This window comes from Aspergillus multicolor, assembly GCF_047715735.1.
Source record: "Aspergillus multicolor strain CBS 133.54 unplaced genomic scaffold BDW74scaffold_1, whole genome shotgun sequence".
In the NCBI taxonomy this organism is placed as follows: Eukaryota; Fungi; Ascomycota; class Eurotiomycetes; order Eurotiales; family Aspergillaceae; genus Aspergillus; species Aspergillus multicolor.
In genome coordinates this window covers 1,109,893-1,129,991 of record NW_027395952.1, presented here as the reverse complement: position 1 = coordinate 1,129,991, position 20,099 = coordinate 1,109,893, and the positions used below count along the sequence as shown (strand labels likewise).

The 20,099-nt window shown below is 52.7% G+C and overlaps 10 protein-coding genes across 10 annotated transcripts; 6 read left to right on the top strand and 4 right to left on the bottom strand.

Moving 5' to 3' along the window:
- Nucleotides 1-132: 132 nt before the first annotated feature.
- BDW74DRAFT_172372 (high-affinity Cu transporter CTR3) lies at nt 133-949 on the bottom strand (the record flags this gene model as incomplete). Its single annotated transcript, XM_073727517.1, has 4 exons — nt 133-169; nt 236-731; nt 806-836; nt 902-949. 4 exons carry the CDS (start codon nt 947-949, stop codon nt 133-135), a joined length of 612 nt encoding a protein of 203 aa, XP_073589639.1.
- Nucleotides 950-1,592: 643 nt separating this feature from the next.
- BDW74DRAFT_142070 (exosome non-catalytic core subunit SKI6) lies at nt 1,593-2,957 on the bottom strand. The gene is made up of 2 exons (XM_073722662.1): nt 2,414-2,957; nt 1,593-2,355 (listed from the first exon to the last, which is right to left on the bottom strand). The coding sequence occupies exons 1-2, from the start codon at nt 2,710-2,712 to the stop codon at nt 1,857-1,859; spliced, it is 798 nt and encodes a 265-aa protein (XP_073589638.1). The 5' UTR covers nt 2,713-2,957; the 3' UTR covers nt 1,593-1,856.
- Nucleotides 2,958-3,052: 95 nt separating this feature from the next.
- Nucleotides 3,053-6,377, top strand: BDW74DRAFT_184538 (putative DNA excision repair protein (Rad26L)). The gene is made up of 2 exons (XM_073730840.1): nt 3,053-3,216; nt 3,269-6,377. The coding sequence occupies exons 1-2, from the start codon at nt 3,123-3,125 to the stop codon at nt 6,268-6,270; spliced, it is 3,096 nt and encodes a 1,031-aa protein (XP_073589637.1). The 5' UTR covers nt 3,053-3,122; the 3' UTR covers nt 6,271-6,377.
- Nucleotides 6,378-7,720, bottom strand: ssuA (RNA polymerase II subunit A C-terminal domain phosphatase). The gene is made up of 2 exons (XM_073732660.1): nt 7,644-7,720; nt 6,378-7,457 (listed from the first exon to the last, which is right to left on the bottom strand). Exon 2 carries the CDS (start codon nt 7,325-7,327, stop codon nt 6,485-6,487), a length of 843 nt encoding a protein of 280 aa, XP_073589636.1. The 5' UTR covers nt 7,328-7,457; nt 7,644-7,720; the 3' UTR covers nt 6,378-6,484.
- A 141-nt stretch (nt 7,721-7,861) lies between these two features.
- BDW74DRAFT_142067 (nicotinamidase) lies at nt 7,862-8,962 on the top strand. The gene is made up of 2 exons (XM_073722661.1): nt 7,862-8,045; nt 8,108-8,962. Exons 1-2 carry the CDS (start codon nt 7,995-7,997, stop codon nt 8,759-8,761), a joined length of 705 nt encoding a protein of 234 aa, XP_073589635.1. The 5' UTR covers nt 7,862-7,994; the 3' UTR covers nt 8,762-8,962.
- Nucleotides 8,963-10,640, top strand: BDW74DRAFT_142065 (GIG1 family protein). The gene is made up of 4 exons (XM_073722660.1): nt 8,963-9,438; nt 9,492-9,674; nt 9,763-9,947; nt 10,016-10,640. The coding sequence occupies exons 1-4, from the start codon at nt 9,192-9,194 to the stop codon at nt 10,154-10,156; spliced, it is 756 nt and encodes a 251-aa protein (XP_073589634.1). The 5' UTR covers nt 8,963-9,191; the 3' UTR covers nt 10,157-10,640.
- BDW74DRAFT_142064 (OSBP family protein) lies at nt 10,641-13,168 on the top strand. The gene is made up of 7 exons (XM_073722659.1): nt 10,641-10,952; nt 11,022-11,127; nt 11,190-11,300; nt 11,363-11,641; nt 11,698-11,947; nt 12,005-12,318; nt 12,369-13,168. Exons 1-7 carry the CDS (start codon nt 10,835-10,837, stop codon nt 12,700-12,702), a joined length of 1,512 nt encoding a protein of 503 aa, XP_073589633.1. The 5' UTR covers nt 10,641-10,834; the 3' UTR covers nt 12,703-13,168.
- Nucleotides 13,169-14,993, bottom strand: hosA (histone deacetylase HOS2). The gene has a single exon (XM_073722658.1). The coding sequence runs from the start codon at nt 14,747-14,749 to the stop codon at nt 13,298-13,300; it is 1,452 nt and encodes a 483-aa protein (XP_073589632.1). The 5' UTR covers nt 14,750-14,993; the 3' UTR covers nt 13,169-13,297.
- On the top strand, nt 14,990-16,211 carry BDW74DRAFT_142060 (isocitrate lyase/PEP mutase family protein). Its single transcript, XM_073722657.1, has 2 exons — nt 14,990-16,021; nt 16,087-16,211. The coding sequence occupies exon 1, from the start codon at nt 15,297-15,299 to the stop codon at nt 16,005-16,007; it is 711 nt and encodes a 236-aa protein (XP_073589631.1). The 5' UTR covers nt 14,990-15,296; the 3' UTR covers nt 16,008-16,021; nt 16,087-16,211.
- A 2,211-nt stretch (nt 16,212-18,422) lies between these two features.
- Nucleotides 18,423-19,415, top strand: aspf4 (allergen Asp F4; the record flags this gene model as incomplete). The annotated part of the gene is made up of 1 exon (XM_073727516.1): nt 18,423-19,415. One exon carries the CDS (start codon nt 18,423-18,425, stop codon nt 19,413-19,415), a length of 993 nt encoding a protein of 330 aa, XP_073589630.1.
- Between the last annotated feature and the right edge of the window lie 684 nt (nt 19,416-20,099).

The window sequence follows — 20,099 nt, the reverse complement described above, 5'->3', positions numbered from 1 at the left end:
GGCCTCTGGGTCGCCAGCCCTAGGATGCAACTATGTATATGGCATTCAGGATTCAGGGAATCCATCTTCACACGCGAATCATGGATGATAACCCACGATCCCGATGGTGTACCCTGGTATTTCCGTGTTCTATCAGCCGCAGCATTTCGTAACGGCCGTTGCATCGTTCCTATAAGCAAGCAGTCCGTTAGCATCACCCTAAAACCCAAAAGCATAAACAGGGGAAAAGACATACTCCTTAACCCCACCCCCAATATACTCCCACGAAAAGATAAACGAGCCCAGGAACGCGCCGATAAAGATACAGATGATAATGTACCCGTTGAAGTACATCGCCAACAACATAACAAAGTACGCAACGGCAAACTGCAGCATATGCAGCAGCGCGCGGACAATTTGCTCAATGAGGCTTGGCCGCACGCGGAAGGGCGCTGTGCTCGCTGGGGCTGTGGTCGTCGTTGCGTTGCCTTTCTGGGCATCGGCGCCAGTGTCGCTTGCGGCGGCGCTGCCTGAGCCTGAGCTTGAGCCTGGTGCTGGGGCTGTGGATTGGGATTGGGTTTGGTTGGGTGTGAGGTATTGCGCGCGCATCTGGGCGCGGTGGATGATGAAGGCGTCGTATTCGCGGGCGATGCGGCGGAGGAACTCGAGGACTATCACGAGGAGGATTACCCCAATGCAGGAGCCTGCGAACATGCCGCGGGAGCGGATGTGCCAGCTGCGGGCGAGGAAGCCTGTTCATTCGGTATGGTTAGTATATGCTTGTCTGGTAGTGGTGCTTATGCTTAGGTGTGAGGTTGAGGCGTACAGGCATCGATGGTGTTCCAGTTCCAGAGCATCTGGTATGGTTAGCAAGGTTCAATTTGAGTTGATAGGAGAGGACAGGGTAGGAAGGTGTCTATACCGAGATGACGCATGCGGCTCCGGTGTCGTCGCCGCCGCCCATGTCCATGGTTGCTGTGTTATGGTGTGTTGGACGGTTGTATTGTGTTGTTAGTAGACGAGAACGAGACTCTCAGCACCAGGTCGAGTATCTGGTTCTAGGTCTATCCGTGGGTAAAGATCAGCAGGATGCGATGCCGATCCAAAGAGGTCTAGGAGTGCAGGTAAGAGAAGAAGAAATCAGAGATAAAGACACGGAGACCGGTGGGTGCTGGGCTACATATAGGCACCGCAGAGGGTGCCACAGCTAATAACACAATTATGCTGCACGTACTGGGGTACATGGGACTAGAGCCCTACCTCTCTTATCCCGAGCTCATAAGCACTCAATCAAATCCGCACATTAGCTCTGTTGGGTCTTTATCTGCGTGGGCTGATGCAATTTGCTCTACCCAATTGAGGATGCAGGATAGAGGATAGGGATTATTACAGGAAGGCATGGCAGTATCTCGCTGAAAAGGCTGGCAGTGCTGGCTGGGAGAATAAGATGAATAGAACGGGGAGCTCGATAAGCCAATCGGGTGGCTGGAGCACTGCGCAAGATTGAGCACATTTTCTGGAGCTAATTTGTTAGGCTCAGACCCAAGGTGAGAATGAGCCCACCGTGCCCATAGACGAGAAAGGACTGGCTCTTCATTGTATGACTATGACACCGCATGGCCAGGGTTCCATCGTCTCCATCCTAAACGTGGTCGTCGTCCGCTCCGGTGTCAAGAACTCAAAGACCCGACGTCAAAAAGGCTGTACTACTCGAGTTAACCACGAGGTCTTGCAGAGTTTATTTTTGGATGCAGGCTGCAACTGTCAACCGGATTGATTGGGCATACCCGGCGCTGATCATTGATGTACAGAGATGGAAGAGTAACATGCATGCTGCGGCGCACAGTAAAAAGCAAAAAAGCCACATCATCGCACTCTCATCTCCGGCTCGAGCCTTTGATGACCCCGTCCAGGATCTCACGGATCTGCTTACATCCGTCCACTCCAACAGCCAGCATGGTCTCGATATATGTGTGGTGCACTTTGGAGTCCATCGTTAGCATCGACACCTTCATATCGTCGTCATCCCCATCCGGCCCAACGGCAGGAACCGATGTCGTTGCAACGGTCAGAAACGGGAGCTCCTGCTCCTCCGGGAGTGACACGTCCAACAAAGGGTCCAATTCGTCGTTCATCGGATCTCTTGGCGTGGAGGCACTGCCACTCATCCCTGCTGTGCATCCCGCAAGCAACCCAGGCATCGGTATCCCGGCATCCACAAGTGCGAGCGTACAGGCGTTGATCGCCGCCGCAAGAACTGACCCATCCGTCGACAAGACAGAGACATGAATGCTGATCGTGCTGTGTGGGTAGAGGTATGTGTGGAGGTGCGATTGAAAGGCGGATCGCAGTGTAGAGGCAATGCGGCCGGATTGTCTAGTCAAATCAGAGCCGTTAGCATAGTTCTATCGCTTCGTGTCTTGGGCTGTCTTACCTGTCACTCCCGCCAGCTCTTCGCTTTCGGTCAACACTCGCAAATCCTGCGATGTTCACGTCGACTTCCACGACTGCGCCTGATGAACCCGCCGAGCCACCGGTCACTTCGCCTCGACGGCCTTCCGCCGGTCCATGTACTGAGCATAGAATAGTTGTATTTCCCATCGCCAAATAAGAGGATCCTGAGCTGGCCGGGTTCGTAGATATTTGTGCTTGGATCAGCCGGAGCTCGTTCCATCGCCGGCCATCAAGGCGGAGCTTCGTGAGAGGGTATGTCGTGGATGTATCGAGAGGCATTATGAATGGATTCGGGCAAGGTCCGCTATCGGCTTGCTTAGATGCGAGTAGATCGGTTTAGATGCGATTTGATGCGATCGTCTTGGCCTGGAGTGGTTGTTCCCCGCACTCGAATCGCTGACGTTTATCGAAGGATCTGGCAATCGCAGGAGGAATTGATATATCGCGGGAATGTCGGCTAGGAGGAATATCCAAGGGTGCGTCGGTCTTTTGCTGAGGGCGTGAAGTTGCTGGGTAGAGTGAAGTCAAAGAATGGTAGGAGTTCAGCTTTTCCGCGACAAAAATTGATCTCAAGCTTCTTATCAACTTATCGGGTCTCCGCATCATCCTCCGCCATCTTTCTACCTCCATTCTCGCAGCTCGCCCATTTTATTTGAACTTATCCGATTTAGGACGAACATGTAGCAGACATGGTCTCTACTATTGACTTGGACGACCTGGATGCGACCACGGTCTGCTCGTCCGACGATGATGCGGACGCGACGCCTCCAACCACTCACGCTCGTATGTCGTTGATTTCTATGCTAACCTCCGCAAACTAACTGAGCTCTATCAGACCCCTCTCCCAAACTTGAAAAGATCACGCCCAAGATTGAAAGGCACTCTCCTTCGCCCTTCCGCTCTACACCAGGAGTAACGCGCTCAGTTTCAACATCAGCACCCGCAGACCCAAACATTCCGATAGATGATTACCTTGATGAAAGAACCAGCGACGATGATTCTTTCAACGAAGGGGAAGCTGCCTACAAAGAGTTCAAAAACCGCAGGTCCCGCAAGCGAAAGCGAACCTCGACCGCCGCGGCGAAGATGGCAAAGGCTAAAACGACCACAGTCGCAGCCAAAGACGCAATCGTCGGCCGAGTACCCAAGAAAAGGGAAGTCAAAGGGTTTCGCCCGAAGTACTTGCGAGAGTATGGGGAAGTTCTACTGTCTGATGATGACTTGATGGAAGATACGCTTCCCGACTACTTGCAGAAGCGCCGACTTCAGTTTGACCGGCGGTTGGAGCACCTACAGGACGCTGGCTTGAAACTGCCTCCAGACTACGACCAAGTGTACTTCTCTGACGATGAGCGATTGGAGTTTCTTCGTGAGAAGCCAGCATTAAGGGATATAAAGCCTTGCGCCGAATACAAGGATATCACCCTGCCTTACTCTCTGGGAATCATTCCGGCGCCCATCGCCCAGTGGCTTCGACCCTACCAGGTAGAAGGTGCTGCGTTCCTGCATCAACTGTTTGTTCACCAAAAAGGTGGTATTCTCGGGGATGATATGGGTCTAGGCAAGACAGTCCAAGTGATCGCCTTCTTGACCGCGGCATACGGGAAGACTGGAGACGAAAGAGACGACAAAAGGATGCGAAAGATGCGAAGGAGTGAAGGAGACCTATGGTATCCGCGCACCCTCATCATCTGCCCGGGAACCTTGATCGAAAATTGGAAGTCAGAACTCTCCCGCTGGGGCTGGTGGCATGCAGACGCTTACAAAGGACCCAACAAGGACCTAGTTCTTCATGCAGCAAAATCTGGGCGCGTTGAAATAATGATTACAACGTACACCACGTACCTGAAAAACAGAGACAGTGTGAACCTCATCGAATGGGACTGTGTCATTGCTGACGAATGCCATACAGTCAAGGAGAGAAGCTCCGAGACCACAAAGGCGATGAACGACATCAATGCATTGTGCCGTATTGGGCTGACGGGTACCGCTATCCAAAACAAGTACGAGGAGCTCTGGACGCTACTGAACTGGACGAATCCAGGGAGGCTGGGTCCTGTGTCGACGTGGAAGAGCCACATCTCAGAGCCACTAAAGGTCGGCCAGTCGCATGATGCCACAGTACAGCAACTCAGACGGGCCCGCTTGACGGCTAAAAAGCTCGTGGAGAATCTCCTGCCCCAGTTCTTTCTCCGGCGAATGAAGACGTTGATTGCCGACCAGCTTCCCAAGAAAGTTGATCGCGTCGTGTTTTGTTCTCTTACCGATACCCAGGCAGAAGCCTATGAGAACCTGCTCAGCAGTGACATCATCAATTATATCAAAACATCGTCAAACAAGTGCGATTGTGGTTCGGGGAAGAAGGCCGGCTGGTGCTGTCAAGAATGGTTACCCTCGGGTAGGCGTTGGCAAACGTATGTGTTTTCGGCCATGCAGATTCTACAAAAGTTAAGCAATCATCTCGCCATCCTTATTCCACAAAGTACGGACCCGTTCGAGAAGCAAGAAAAGGACAAGGAAATGCTGGAGATTGCAGTGCCAGACCAATGGGAGAAGCTCTATCGCACAAGAGATTCTATCATGAACTACGCCGATGCCGAGTATTGCGGGAAATGGAAGGTCCTTAGGAGACTCTTGAAATGGTGGCATCGCAACGGGGATAAGGTCCTTGTCTTCTCACACAGCGTTCGCCTCTTGAAGATGCTACAAATGCTATTCAACCACACAAGCTACAATATTAGCTATCTAGACGGTTCAATGCCGTATGAAGACCGGGCCAAGGCCGTCGCCGAATTCAACTCCGACCCGAAACAGTTCGTGTTTCTCATATCTACACGGGCTGGCGGAGTCGGATTGAACATCACATCGGCAAACAAGGTCGTAATCGTCGACCCTAACTGGAACCCATCTCACGACCTTCAAGCTCAGGACCGGGCATACCGAATTGGCCAGACGCGCAACGTCGAAGTATTCCGACTCATATCTGCCGGCACGATCGAAGAGATTGTCTACGCCCGGCAAATTTACAAGCAGCAGCAAGCAAACATCGGCTACAACGCCAGCTCCGAACGCCGCTACTTCAAAGGCGTGCAAGAGAAGAAAGACCAGAAAGGCGAGATCTTCGGCCTGCAAAACATCTTCGAGTACCAAAACGACAACATCGTGCTCCGCAACATCGTCAACAAGACAAACGTCGCCGAAAGCAAAGCCGGAGTCCAAGTCATGGACATCGAACTGGAACTAGACGATGCAGACTCCGAAGACGGACCCCGTAGCAGAAACCCAGACGGCGACGACGAAGCAATGAGCCAGCTCGCCGCCAGGATCCGAGGCGAAGCGAACGACGACGAAGATACCTCGTCCTTCAAACAGGAATCCAACACACCGTCCAAACACGACCCCATTCAAGCCATCCTCGCCGGCACAGGCGTCGAATATACCCACCTAAACAACGAAGTCGTTGGCTCCTCCAAGGTCGAAGAACAGCTCAGCCGCCAAGCCCAGCTCGCAGAGGACGACAGCATGGCCAACATCCAGGTCTTCTGCGGCTCACAGGATGAGGCCGCTGGCAGTGTGGTTGCTGCGGCGTTCAAGAACAATGGCCGGCATGTCACGTTCCAGTATAATCCGCCTGAAGACGTCATGAAGCGCCAGTTTTGTAGCATGGCGAGGCGCTTTGGGTTCCCTAATGCGACGGAGTTTGCGCTTGTTGTTGAGGGGATGACGCAGGAGGAACGGAGGGCTTGTCTTGAGAAGTGGTACCGTGAGAGGAGGCAGGCGCTTCTTGAGCAGGCTTCTGCTTCTGCTTCTGGGAATGAGGGTTCAGCGGGGGGATGATTTTATCTTGCTGGGTTTATTCTTGATGTTATATTATGTGACATGACTGACGAGTTGGATGTATCTTTAGCATGGACATGGAGCATGGCGCTCTGTTATTTTCTCGGACGTGTTTTATTAGAGCCGGAATGGAGGCATTCATCAATGATGTTTATTGTTGTTTCTTGATAGACCGCATGACATTCGCAGCCCGCAGCCAACCGAATTCGCCGGACTATAACCAAGCCAAAGTCCATAATGCCGGCAATTTAGGCCATTTCTCCTGCCATGCCCCAAGAACCTCGGGAACCTTTTCATCGAAGCTCCTCCTAGCTTCGCCAGTCCCGTTCTCCCATCCGCCCGCACCAAGCGCTTTTTGCTCCTGCGTGGCGACTTCGCCCAGGCGCGTGGCTAGTTCCAGGATAGCCTCTCCACCTACAAGAGCATCGCCGATATTATCCTTGATATGCACATTGATAACATGCACAGGCTTGTTGAGCGCTGAGCCCTTGTTCATGAGATCGTCGACGACAGCATCCCAGCATCTTTCCTCGCAGGTGATGATGACGTCTACTACGCCTCCCTCCGTGCCGAGTGCGCCCTTGTCACCCTTAGAGACATGGTCTACCCGCGGCAAACCAGGCACCCAGTCCTGGAAGCGCTCAGGCCCATACTTGATGTTGCGGTTGCGGTCGAGCATGTTTAGGAGACCGATATTGCGGTACAGGCGCTCGTCTTTCGACACGAGGTCATCGTACATTTGAGAGTAGGACATTGAGTTGAAGTTATAGACATTAGGTTGGGTGAGGGAGGGGCCTGGCAGACGGACTAAGGATCCCGTGCCAAAGGAGATTACTGGGAAAGGCGTGTCTGCGGTGGCTAAACGCAGGTGCGCATCCATCGAGCGGTTCTGGTTTGATGCACAGACAGTGCAGAAGCGGAGCTTGTGTGTGGCTGTTTGCTCTGTCGAGCTTTGCGCAGCAACTGTAGCTGCAGCTGCCTCTGTGGGCGGAGGGGGAGGTGCTGGGTTTTCCTGAGCCGCAGTGCCTGCTCCGGCTAAGCGTGGATCGTATGCCATCTTGTATATATGGACCCTTTTGAAGGCTTAAAGAGTGACGATCAGGTAGTGTGTTGAGGGAGAGAGAAAAACTCCCCGCAGTGATCTAAGGAGGCCGGAAAGTACGTTCACTTGGTGGTCCTTGTAAAGACTTTTGGAATTAGCAAAGCTCCGACAACGTATAAATGTAGAAACAGTGCTTATAGGCAGTGTGATTGAGATCAGAAAGATGAAAAGCGTAATAAAAAAGGTTGTCCGCATGGTAAGCTAGGACAGCTCCAATAAAAAGAATTCATCATGCAATTGGGAATGGAGGGAGAAATCGGGATTTTCCTACCTTTGGAGAACCTATCATGATAGGAAAGAGGGAAACTACGGTTGAACGAGGTCAAAAGCAAGGGCCGCAGCCCGAATATGAGCGAGCGAAGAAGACCAAGAAGCAGGCTTTGGTGTGGTGGGAGTTTTGTGTCGCGTGTGCTGAGTCAGCATCTGTCTAGTCTGCTTTCGTCCTAGCAGCCTCCCACAATCCATACAACGACATGATAGCTCCAAACAGATGACAAGCGGAAGAATGCGCTTATCTGGGGCGCCAGGACGCGAAAGCTTCTAAAGATGCTCGCTATGATTTTCCGACAACGGACTCTCATTCTCATCTCCTCAATTGACACGCAGTCCAGCCATCGTCCAAATGAAAGCTGCTCTCATCGTAGTGGACATGCAAGAGGACTTTTGTCCGCCGGTAAATCCATCTATGCTCTCTGCCCGTCCTTCCTTATTGACTGTGCCTTGTTTACGCTATAGAATGGAACTCTTGCTGTTCAAGGAGCTCGTGATCTGGCCCCCACGATCAACTCGCTTCTAGCACACCCCGGCTTTGCGGTTCGTGTTGCTTCTAAAGATTATCATCCTCCGAACCACATCTCATTCGCGACGAACCATCCGTCACCCAACAATCGTCCCTTCGAGCGCAGCATCACGATGGCTAATCCAGCTCCCGGGAAAGAGGGGGAAACCAAACAGCAGACGCTCTGGCCTGCGCACTGTATCCAACAAACTCCTGGGGCGGACATCATCCCTGAAATCGACGTTGCCAAGATCGATTTGTTCGTGACCAAGGGAATGCATCCGCTTGTTGAAATGTATTCAGCGTTCGCGGATGCTTTTGGGAATCAGGACCCCGCGGTAGTATCCGTAAATGAGCATCTGCAATCCTTCTTAACTGACAGGGGTGTTACGGATGTTTTCGTTGTTGGAGTAGCGGGGGACTACTGTGTCAAACATACGGCCCTTGACGCAGCGAAGGCGGGATTTCGGAGCCATGTCGTGCAAGATGCGACCGAGTGCGTGGTGCCAGGGTCCGGATGGGAGCGAACGGCACGCGAATTAGCTTCAGCTGGCGTGGTGATTGTTCGATCTGACGGCCCTGAAATTGCTGGCCTATCTAGCTTTGCTTGACTGGCTTTAGAGCTGCCCTGGAGTCCAGGTACTGATTAAAGTAGACTTGGCTACAACGTGGTTGCAACAGATAGCGCCGGGTCAACGGTATGCTAATGCATGACCGATAAGTAGGCAGCAGTTTATTTAGACCTCCAGAACTATAACTGTCGCATCCTGGCGCCCTTTCTCGCGCAAACAACCTCTCTCTTTGATAGCTCCCCACCCGACATCATTGATGTGCCCATTATTGATGAGGGCCGTGTCAATCCTTTCTAGAATTGCGTCTAATGCGGGTCTGATGCGGCTGTGTATTCCGCCCGTTGAGCAAATGGCGCCAATAACGAAGCTTTTACTTTGTGAAATGATATCCCTTGATTCATAAGCTCGCCTTTCTGTTGCCGTTCCTCTCCTTCCTCTCAGTGGCAACACCGGACAACCCAACGACACCATGTCCAACACAGTTACCAGCACGACGACCGTCAGCGAGAGGCCGGTATCTTCTACGAGACTAAGCACTTCTCTACGGTCATACACGGTTAGCATTCCGTACTGGAACGTCAACGTTCCGAGGGCTCAGTGGACGGTTGAGTGCCCCAGTTTCCTACGGGATCAGTCCGAGAAGAATACCAGCATCCTTTCAACACCGGACGAACAATATCAAAGACAAGGATGGGAACTGGTGCGACAAATCGTTGGTATGATTTCAATCAATCCTTCCTGCGGCCCGTATCTAACTCTCGGTTCCTAGAAACCAACAAAATTGACCAGTTTCAGCGGTTACCTAGTGATCTGAGGAAGTATCTGGAGTATAAAGAGCAGATCATCGCCAAGTATGGGTCCATCATGCGCTTTGTGGTCAAGGAGCGGCTCTGCTGGGGAGAGGGAAATGCTGAGGACCAAAAACCTAAGGGGCGGCCATTCGAGTACGAAGGTTCGTGTTCTATATGAGATGTTGTGCGCGGACATCTCCTCGGGCATCCAGACTGAGATATGCTGACAGTGAGATTGCGCGTAAGCAGAGGATATGCGGATTCTACAGAATGACTGGCCCTACGGGTTGACCGAGGGTATTGTTCACCTAGTAGTATGGACGAAATTTATACTGGAAGATGACCCGGCAACGGACGACTTGACGCCACGCGCAAGGCGGGAGATTGATGACTTCGTGAAACGGACATTCTGCTCGCGGATGGCACAGGACAAGGTAGGTAATGGTTACATGCGCGGTATCATTGAAGGGCGTGCAACTAAGGCTTACTTCTCTGTTTGCAGGTTGTATGGTTCAAGAATTGGAGGTCGCTCAAGTCAGTGCATGCCGTCGAACACTTCCATGTTATGCTGCATAACCCGGATCCATCATTTGTCGAGAAGATTACCGGCGCAGATGTGCCTTGGGCATTGAAGCGGGCGTGAGCGTTGACCTCCCCCTTTTCATCCTGTACTATACCCCTGAGAGTAATAATGGTCTGTTTCGGTACTTGATTTGACGATACGAATGACTTCCGAGTCCCCGATAGATGCTCTCCTGCAATGTCCCCACAGGCCAAGCTCTGTGGCTCCTCTTTGCGAAACGGCGGACAACCAAAAGAAATTAGGCATGGGGTCCCTTTGTGTTCTGGAAGACGCCTGGACCAGAACTTGTTTGGAATTCTGGCGGCCTGGCGTCACTGAAGTGGCGGCGGGGGGATCGTCAAGTGGGCAACACCGCCGTACATAAGACCATTCATTCCCAAACAGCGGAGTCGCAGATGACTTCATCCTTTCCTCTTTCCTTACAAGATAGAATGAAATAAATATCTAGATCATCCCTGCCCCCAAGCGACTCGATATAAGAAAGAAAGAAAAGCATTGTAGCCGTCATGCCTCATCTCCCAGGGACACACCACATCCGTCGCCGGTCGTCGCTCACCAGTAAGTTCCGTCATGCTCGAGCCCAACGTCATTTTCTTTCTTCCCCTCCTCTTTTTTCCTCGACTCAGCCTCCTTCGCTTTCCCCTCGAAATTTTGCAACACTCACCCCGGTTAGCTATTTATCGCATGCGTCGCCTTTGAAATCATCGAGAAATTCTCGCTTTACCTTTTTTTCCCACCATGTCCGCTGACTGGAGCTATCTTTGGGGTGGTTCAGGCAATCGTTCTTCTACCGACGATCCGAAACACTCTGACCCTGTTAGCGGAGACGATGAGATCGAACCTGACCAGGGCAATGGTATGTATTCTCCACCCGCCGTTGAGCTTCATACAAGCTGTATGCTAATCAGAATCCCGCTCGCAATAGTTCTCGGTCACATCATTTCCCAACTCCGACCTGGAGCCGACCTTAGTCGGGTTGTACTACCCACCTTTATCCTCGAACCCCGATCTATGCTAGAGCGAATCACGAAGTATGTCAGCTTCGTCGGGCACCTTGACTACTGTTCAGCAGAGAGTGCTGACATGGCTCTAGTTTTATGGCACACCCCGAAACACTACTTCCCATGCCGGAAAACGATGACCCTCTGGAGCGCTTTGTATCCGTTGTCAAGTTCTATCTAAGTGGTTGGCATATCAAACCTCCGTACGTCGCCTTTGACTGTTCATATCCGGTCTCTAGAGCTTTGTCCACTAACAAAGCTTCAGCGGAGTCAAGAAGCCGTTGAACCCCGTTCTCGGAGAAACCTACACCTGCTCTTGGGAGTATCCTGATGGAACTCATGGATACTACATCTCTGAGCAGACCTCTCATCACCCACCGAAATCCAGCTACTTCTTCATGGCCCCCGAGCATGGTATTCGGATCGACGGCACACTCAAACCACGAAGCAAATTCCTTGGCAACTCCGCCGCGAGTATGATGGAGGGTATTGCTATTCTACGATTCTTGAACCGTGGAAAAGACAAGGAGCGAGGTGAACGATAGTAGGTGGAGACAAGCTTGGTTCTATGCGAATGAGGAGCTAACAATGACCTCTCAGCATTTTGACGCAGCCGAACATGTACGCCAGGGGTATCCTCTTCGGGAAAATGAAGTATGAGCTTGGAGACCACAGCTTCGTGAGGTGCCCTGAGAATGACCTTGTCGCGGACATCGAGTTCAAAACCAAGGGCTACTTCTCTGGTACCTACAACGCCATCGGCGGGACAATCAAGAATGAAAAGACCGGGGAGGTATACTACGAAATTTCAGGCCTTTGGAGCGGCGAGATGCACATCAAGAGCGTCCATGTATGTGTTACCCGTCTCTTCTTATGCTGCTGTGCATTGTCGAGCTAACCGACGCAGTCGCATGAGAAAGAACTCCTCTTCAATGCCAGGAAATCCAAGCCGACATTCCCCACAACCCGTCCGATCGAACAACAAGGCGAGCGCGAATCCCAGCGATTATGGCAGAGCACAGTAAAGGCCATCATTGCCGCAAACCACGAGACAGCCACGGACGAAAAGACGAAGATTGAAGACCGCCAGCGTGAAGAAGCGGCGAAGCGAGCAGAACAGGGTGTTGAATGGCACCCTCGGCTCTTCCGGGCAGTTCACGGCGGGCCTGGCGGTTCCGAGGAGGGCGAAGAAGCTCTCGACTGGATCATCAATACTCATGTGTACGATTCATGACGCAGTAACCGAACGATTCAAGCTAACCTATCTTTAGTGACTCTCATGATCCCGAGAAGGCCAAAAAGCAAATTCTGGCCATCGCTCCTATCTTCGAAGGACAGACGTGGGACAACTTTGAAGTCCCAGAGTACAAGACCAGTGCGATTAACGGTGCAGACAAGCTTGATCCTCAGTCGGAAAACACCAAGCCGGAACCTCAGCAAGAGCTCATTCCGGAGGTAAAGCCAGAGGTCAAACAAGAGGCCACGCCGGAGGAAAAGCCTCCTGGAAATGCGGCAGAGAACAAGCCAGAGGTTGTCGAGCGACTGGACTCGAAAACGAATGAGGTCGACAAGTACGTGGATGCCTTGGAGGACGCTAAGCCTTGAAGCATCCGCGGCGTCTTGTCTTTTCCGGTCCCCCAGCCGGATGCCTTCCTTGTGTTACATGGTCCAGAGAGATACTCGATTTGAGTATTCTCAGAACCCGATGTTGTACGAAGATGGCAGTGACGTAAATGTACTGCCTTCATGCATCCACCCGCATGCCTCGATAATCGTACCGATACCAAGGCATGAACGGGCTGATTTGCCGATTTCGCGCGCGTTGAGAATCCTGCCCGCCGCCATCAACAGTATTGGATACCCGATTGCATTTTGTCTAAGCGGAGAAAAGTGAGCGACTTCTACGGATAAACTATCATAAAAACTGAAAATAGGGTTATAGGTATGAGCTAGGGTAGAGGGGGTATGGAGTGCTGGTATATAGGGTCTTTACTACTTGCTGATTATCTTCGGTTCTCGCTGAGATATGTGCCTTTATAATATCTGGTATACAATCATTATACTGAAAGCCGTAACTGCATCTGTAACTGCGTGTATGCATCTCAACTCCAGTCGCCGTGAAAATGCAAAAGCCCTGCCCTAACGCCAGTGATAGGTATCCTCCCAACCAACACCATAGCCACTAAGGAAGCAAAAAAATTCAAGAGAACAACTCCCCCCGCAAACCAGCACCCTTCTCCGCATCTCGCCGCCTCGAGCTCTTCCCTCCGTCGCCCTCTTCCTCCCTCGTCTCTTCCATTTTCGCAATCTCCTCCTCAATTTCCTTCTCCGTATCCTCCCTGAGCCCCAACAGATCCGGCGGAATCACAGACATCTGCACGCTCGGCGCAGCCGTCAAATACCTTAACTGCTCCGTAATCGTCTGCACAATCTTATCCAGATAAGCGCGCGAGTTCTTATTCTCGAGCTTGCGTATCTCCGACAGCGGCGGGAACAATGAGAAATCAGGGCCGAAGTGGTTCCGGAACGCGACGTTGGACGGAATAACGGGGTCGATTACGTCCTTGGCGTCGATGAGAATGGATGTTTCGTGCGCCCAGGCCCGGGAGACGTTGCGTGGGGTGTAGCCGCCACCTCCCACGACGAGGAGAGGAACACCCAGTGTCTTTGTGTAGGCGACGCAGGCGCCGTGCGCGGCGACGTTGAGGTTGAAGCAGCCGAGCCTATCGCAGCCTAATGAGTCGGCGCCACATTGAAGCACGATGGCGGCTGGTTGGAAGTTCTTGAAGCAGGCGCCGATGACGTCTTTGAAGAGCTGGACGTAGGAGTCGTCGTCGATGCCGTCGTGGAGGGGCACGTTGACGGCGTGGTGCGCGCCTGGGTTGAGCGGGTGTGTTGGCCCCGTGCTATCTAGTGGCCCGGTGCCGGGGAAGAAGTTCTCCTTGTCGTATTTGTGGAACGAGACTGTGAGGACGCGGTCGGAGGACCAGAAGGCCTGCTCGACGCCGTCGCCGTGGTGGACGTCAATGTCGATGTACATGACGCGTGGGTGGACGCGGAGCAGCTGCAGGATCCCAAGTACAATGTCGTTGATGTAACAGAATCCGGACGCCTCTGCCTTCTTAGCGTGGTGCAGGCCACCGGACCAGTTGATTGCGATGTCCGCCTGGTTATTGCAGAGCTTGCGGGCGGCGTCGATCGATGCCCCCGAGTACAGCGAGCAGTACTGGAACAGGCCGTCGAAGATGGGGCAGTCGTCGCCGAAGTTGAAGCGCACGATGTTCTCGCTTAGGTCCTTGGATGCCTGTGAATCGTTCATGTCCCCCGGCATCACCGTCTGCAGGAAATCGAGGTAGTCGGATGAATGGAAGTCGCTGAGTTCCTCGACCGTCGCGGCGCGCGCGTGATACAGGTCCATTGCGTGGTGCATGCCATAGGCGAGGACGAGTTGTTTTGTGAGCGTGAGGCGCCATGGCTTCATGGGGTGCGACTGGCCGAAGTGGTGCAGTTCAACCGCGGGGTTGGCATGCCAGGATACCCGGTAGCCCGCTGGCCGCGCGATGATGCCTTCATGTTGATGCTGGGCGGATTTGCTGTCGACCGAGAGCGTAGGAGTGGGGTTGTACTCTTGTACAATGGCGGACCGGGGCATGAGAGTGGACTGGCAGGCGCAGGCAGCTTGGGATAGAGGTTGGCGGTGGAGATGAGCAGGTTGGACGGTCCAAAAGACGGGAACTGCAGAATGAAGCTGAGGCGATCCCAAATCACAAGCTCAAGCCGAGTCCCACTGCTTGACTAAGCATCCGATGTCGCCCTCGGAGGGTATCAAGTCCCTCTATAAAGTGGTACACTTCGAGACAGGACCCCGCTACAAACGGAACACGCTGCAATATTTTTCACAAGAGCTTCGATTGAAACTAGAAGTATACACAGATTCTACAAGATGAATACCGCTGCCTCGAAGCTTCGCCAAGCCCTCCAGGACCCTAACTCTTTCATCACCGCCCCAGGTGTCTACGATGGACTTTCGGCCCGTATAGCTCTCAATGTCGGCTTCGACGCTCTTTACATGGTACGCACCCTTTCAGCTTGGTAGTTGTTTTGGTTCTGCAGTAGAGGCTCACAAGCAGTAGACCGGCGCCGGTACCGCCGCATCCGTCCACGGTCAGGCAGACCTGGGGATCTGCACGCTCAACGACATGCGAGCCAATGCTGAGATGATTGCAAACCTCTCCCCGTCAACCCCCTTGATCTCAGACGCCGACACTGGCTACGGCGGCCCGATCATGGTCGCCCGCACCACCGAACAATACGCTCGTGCCGGTGTTGCAGCCTTCCACCTGGAAGACCAGGTGCAGACCAAGCGCTGCGGACACCTCGGTGGCAAGATCCTCGTCGACACCGACACATACGTCACTCGTATCCGTGCTGCCGTGCAAGCACGCAAGCGCATTGGCAGCGATATCGTCATCATTGCCCGAACCGACGCCCTCCAGGTCAACGGCTACGAGGACAGTCTCGCCCGTCTTCGAGCAGCCCGTGAGGCTGGTGCGGATGTGGGTTTCCTCGAGGGTATCACTTCCGTTGAGATGGCGAAGCAGGTGGTTGCCGACCTCAAGGGCTGGCCGTTGCTCCTTAACATGGTTGAGCACGGAGCTACCCCATCCATCACTGCCGGCCAGGCCCGCGAGCTCGGCTTCCGTATAATCATCTTCCCGTTCGCGGCGCTCGGTCCCGCCTGCGTGGCTATTCGCGAGGGAATGGAGAAGCTGAAGCGTGACGGAATCCCGGGTTTGGACAAGGAGTTGACGCCGCAGATGCTGTTCCGCGTGTGCGCTTTGGACGAGAGCATGAAGGTGGATGCTGCTGCGGGTGGCGCGGCTTTCAACAGCGGAGTTGATCTCAAGTAAACATTTTTGGCGGGCTTGGTGCAGTTGTATATGAGAACCTCTGGAGTTAGAGTAATTAAGCGTTGCGTTTCCCACTTACATCACGACCGCACTGGATTACCGCTCGAGCGGGAGTTCTCGTAGTTGTTCCATTGCTAAGTTGACGGTCACGCAAACCACGAATTGCAGGAATGTAGTAAATGTCTCAACTCCATGTTACCAAAGAATTTGCACTAGCAAAAATGTCAAAGGAATTAGGACAGATCTGAACGATGCTGACACTCCATGTGACACCGACACGTGATGATCTTGGCAGGTACCGGTACTTCGGTCGAAGGAAGAACCAAGTTACCATCCCAATCAAAGGCGAAATTGCGAGGGCCTCAAGATCAAACTTCAAAGATGCAGCCTGACAGATCTGAAACTCCACAAAGCACTGCGATGGTTCATCCAAAAGCTGCTCCACAAAAGGCCTTACAAACCGAACCCCAAATGAGAACTTTCAAGAGAACATGTTCGTCCAGACTACTGTGAAGTGTGAACGGCGTCCCTCATTTGGTATAGAGCCAGGGTCCGACCTATCAGAATGATTGCTGATCAGAATCTGCAAAAATTGGAGTCTCATCATTATTCAGCTCATGGGCAGTCCCGACTGCAGCCATGGAACAGCTGCCCAAGGAACGCATGTTTATTTTTCGTCTCCACAAGCCAATTCCTTATAGCGTCGAGACTCGAGTTCTGACAAAGACTTCCTACACCATGACAGTTAACCATAATTACCACTATATCCCCTGGGCATCTCCGAGGATACCGTATGATGGAAAGGTGATGAGATCATTCGACTTCGACCTCTCAAGCGTGCCAAGTTGCCAACGCCCGGTTGGCGGCCCGGAGACGGCAGTTGGGCCAGAAACGCTAAGCGGCAACCCAGTAAACAGCCGCGTCATTCCGTGGTTAGTCGACCCGCTTCCTCCTGGCCAGGCGGTTCGAGAACTCGTTCACATGGAGCATCTGGATGGAAAGAGAAAGAGCATGTCCTAGACTAGGCATCAGTTTCCCTTGGCCTACCGAGAAAGGAAGCAAAGTACGGAGTACGGCTCAGCCACAGGGTACGGCAGCTCAGGGGTCCAGGGTAAGGAGTTAGGAGGCCGAACGTGCGAAGCCTGTCGATTTCATGTCCTGTTTGCCTTGCATCCCGCGTCAGCAATCGTGGATACTGCGGCGGTGAGAAGGGTAAAGAGTCATGGCATCCCAAGTCGCAGGCTCGCAGTTCGCAAAGGAAACAAACACAAGACCCCTCTTATTAACCTTTATCCAAGGCCTTCGTTGGGCCCTTAAGCCCTTAAGCACCAGTGAGGTCGGGGTCTTGCCTTTATGGAGCAGACTAGTCTACTGGAGGAAAACATCTAGAATCAATCATGTCCAACTCCGTGGGCCCGGACGTGGCAAAGGTGTGATGTCGCGAACGGTTGAATATGGAGCCTGATTCATGCTCACTTGATCAGTAAGCTCGACGATGGTTCATCCATCATGAGTCCGTGACTCTTGAGTTCCTGGATTCTTCTGGCCCGGAAGCAGCGGACGATGGCGGGGAGAATCTGAGAAAGCGACCACTGCCTGAGTCCTGACGTGAGAGGAAATCACTCTGATGTGGACCAGTCAAGCCACTCCCAGTCTCTTACGGGCCTAACATGAGAATTAAATCGACCCAACACATCGCTTTGTTGTTGCCGAGAACTGCGCTAATTTGCTCTAATCAGCAGCGAGTGCGTTGTTCCGATCGTACCTAAACACATCTACAGCACTGCTGTCAGGTGCAGACCCTCGTCAAAAACCGACTTTACCATCGGAATACAAACGGCGCAAGGTTGGCTGTGCTGGATGGAGGCATCGCGGTCTAGAGCCCTCGTCCAGGTGGCCGTCTGTGGGGCTCAGTTTCTTCTCGGCCAACCAACAACCCAAAATTCAGCTTTCAGGAACAGTTTGTCCACACCAGCCAATGACATCCCCTGCTCCTAGTTAAATGATCGGCCCCTGTTTCATATGACGGGTCTGCTCCATCTTCATTTCGGTAATGTGAGTGGGAGGTCTCCGTACTCTGACTCTGCTGTGGGCTTTGCAAGCGCGCAGAGATGGGCGCTTTTTAATATCAGCCAACCCTCTCCCACTTCCTCCTCTTTTCTCTTCTCTCTCATCTCGCTTCAGTCCTTTCGAGAGTCACAATCCACTCTTTAGTTTCCATCTTTCGAGATCGCTATTGCGGCTCAGTCATTCATTGCCTTCGGAAACATACACTCCCTTGTCCTTTGTGACTTGACTGCGTTTCAGATTCAAGAGTCTCGCTCTTTCAATAAAGCCATATACCCTCGCCGATACATATAAACACCGGCCTCCTGAAATTCCATCCTCCCGTCACCAAACACAACCACAATCAAAATGCAGCTCAAGAACTCGATGCTCCTTCTGACGGCCATGACGGCTGGCTCCACCGTCGCCCGCCTTCACGGCCACGAGCGCCGTCACGCTCACGGCGCCCACCACGAGAAGCGTGCTGTTGGTGACATCGTTACCGCCGTCATTGACGGAAAGATCGCTACCTGGGTCAACGAATTCGCTGGCGGTGCTGCTGCTACGGCTACCGCTGCCGCTGTTGCCGTCGAGACCTCCGCCACCTCCGTGGTTGAGTCTGTTGTCGCCTCCGCTACTGCTGCTGCCGACGCCGCTGAGACCCCCAGCGCTTCCGTTGTCTCCTCCGCCTCTGGAACCTGCTCCAACTGGGACGACGAGTCTGACGAGTACTCCACCTCCGGCTTTGGTGGCAGGACCGTCGCCAACCTCCTCGAGTACATCGCCTACATCGGTAACGTCGGTAGCCCCTGGGGCAGCAACATCATCGAAATTTCTGCCGACAAGGCGTGCAAGTACAAGAACGTTGTCAAGTTCACTGGCGCCGAAACTGATGACTGGACCATTGTTTTCTGGAACAAGATGGGTCCCGATGGAAAGCTGACCGGCTGGTACGGTAACTCTGCTCTCAAGCTCACCATTGCTCCTGGTGAGACCCGTTACGTCGCCTTTGATGATGACTCTCAGGGTGCCTGGGGTGCTGCCAAGGGTGACTCTCTCCCCACTGACAACTACGGTGGCTACTCTTGCACCTGGGGTGAATTCGACTTTGCCAACTCTGGCAACAACGACTGGTCCGGCTGGGATGTTTCTGCTATCCAGGCTCAGGCCGCCAGCCAGGATGTCCAGGGTATGAAGATCTGCAACAGCAAGGGCGAGAAGTGCTCTTGGATCTCCAACCTCGCTACCGCTATGGAGAACGCCTACAGCAAGGCTGAGGAGGGTGTTGACGGCATTGGTGGCAACCAGACCCCTGGTGCTGTCCGTCTCGTTGTCGACATTGACTACACCCACAGCTCTTAAGCTTAGCTTATCGGCCCTTCGTCTTTTGTCTTCCATTTCGTGTTGATACTCCCACATCGGTCATCTTTTTTTCTTCTTCTTGGAACCTGCTAGCTTTGAGCAAGCTCGTCTAGTAGCGATCCCTTTCTCTTCGTTCTTGTATATAGAATATACCACTCTGCATTTCTAGTCAATATTTATGAGATGATGTACATCCTATACATAGTTTCTCGCCATCTACCCCGTATCATCTTGTTCCTAAACATACAAATATCGTATAGATCCAGGATGTTTCGGGGTGCTGGCAAACCGTCCTACATCCCTGAGCTCGCCATTGTCTCAACCCTCGCTATTTAAGCTTCCATCTTCCCCTAAGTTCCTCCCCATGATCTCTCTTACCTCACATTATTCAGTACGAACAATCACGGGCCACGGCCTGTGCTCACAGTTCATCCGTGATCTACCACAATCACCTCTACTGATAGTTAACCCCATGCTGTATTCCGCCCCCTAAACCCATCCATAGAATATACCTCAAACCGTATACCCGACAATCACCGCAAAAGCACTTAACACAACACCTCAATATAGATACCTAAAAATAACTCTTAACATCCATTACTGGCGCTCTGGCCTCTGTCGTCCGCTTAGCTCAGATCATCTCATCCCAGCTCAGCTCATATTTGAACTCACAAGTCTCACTCT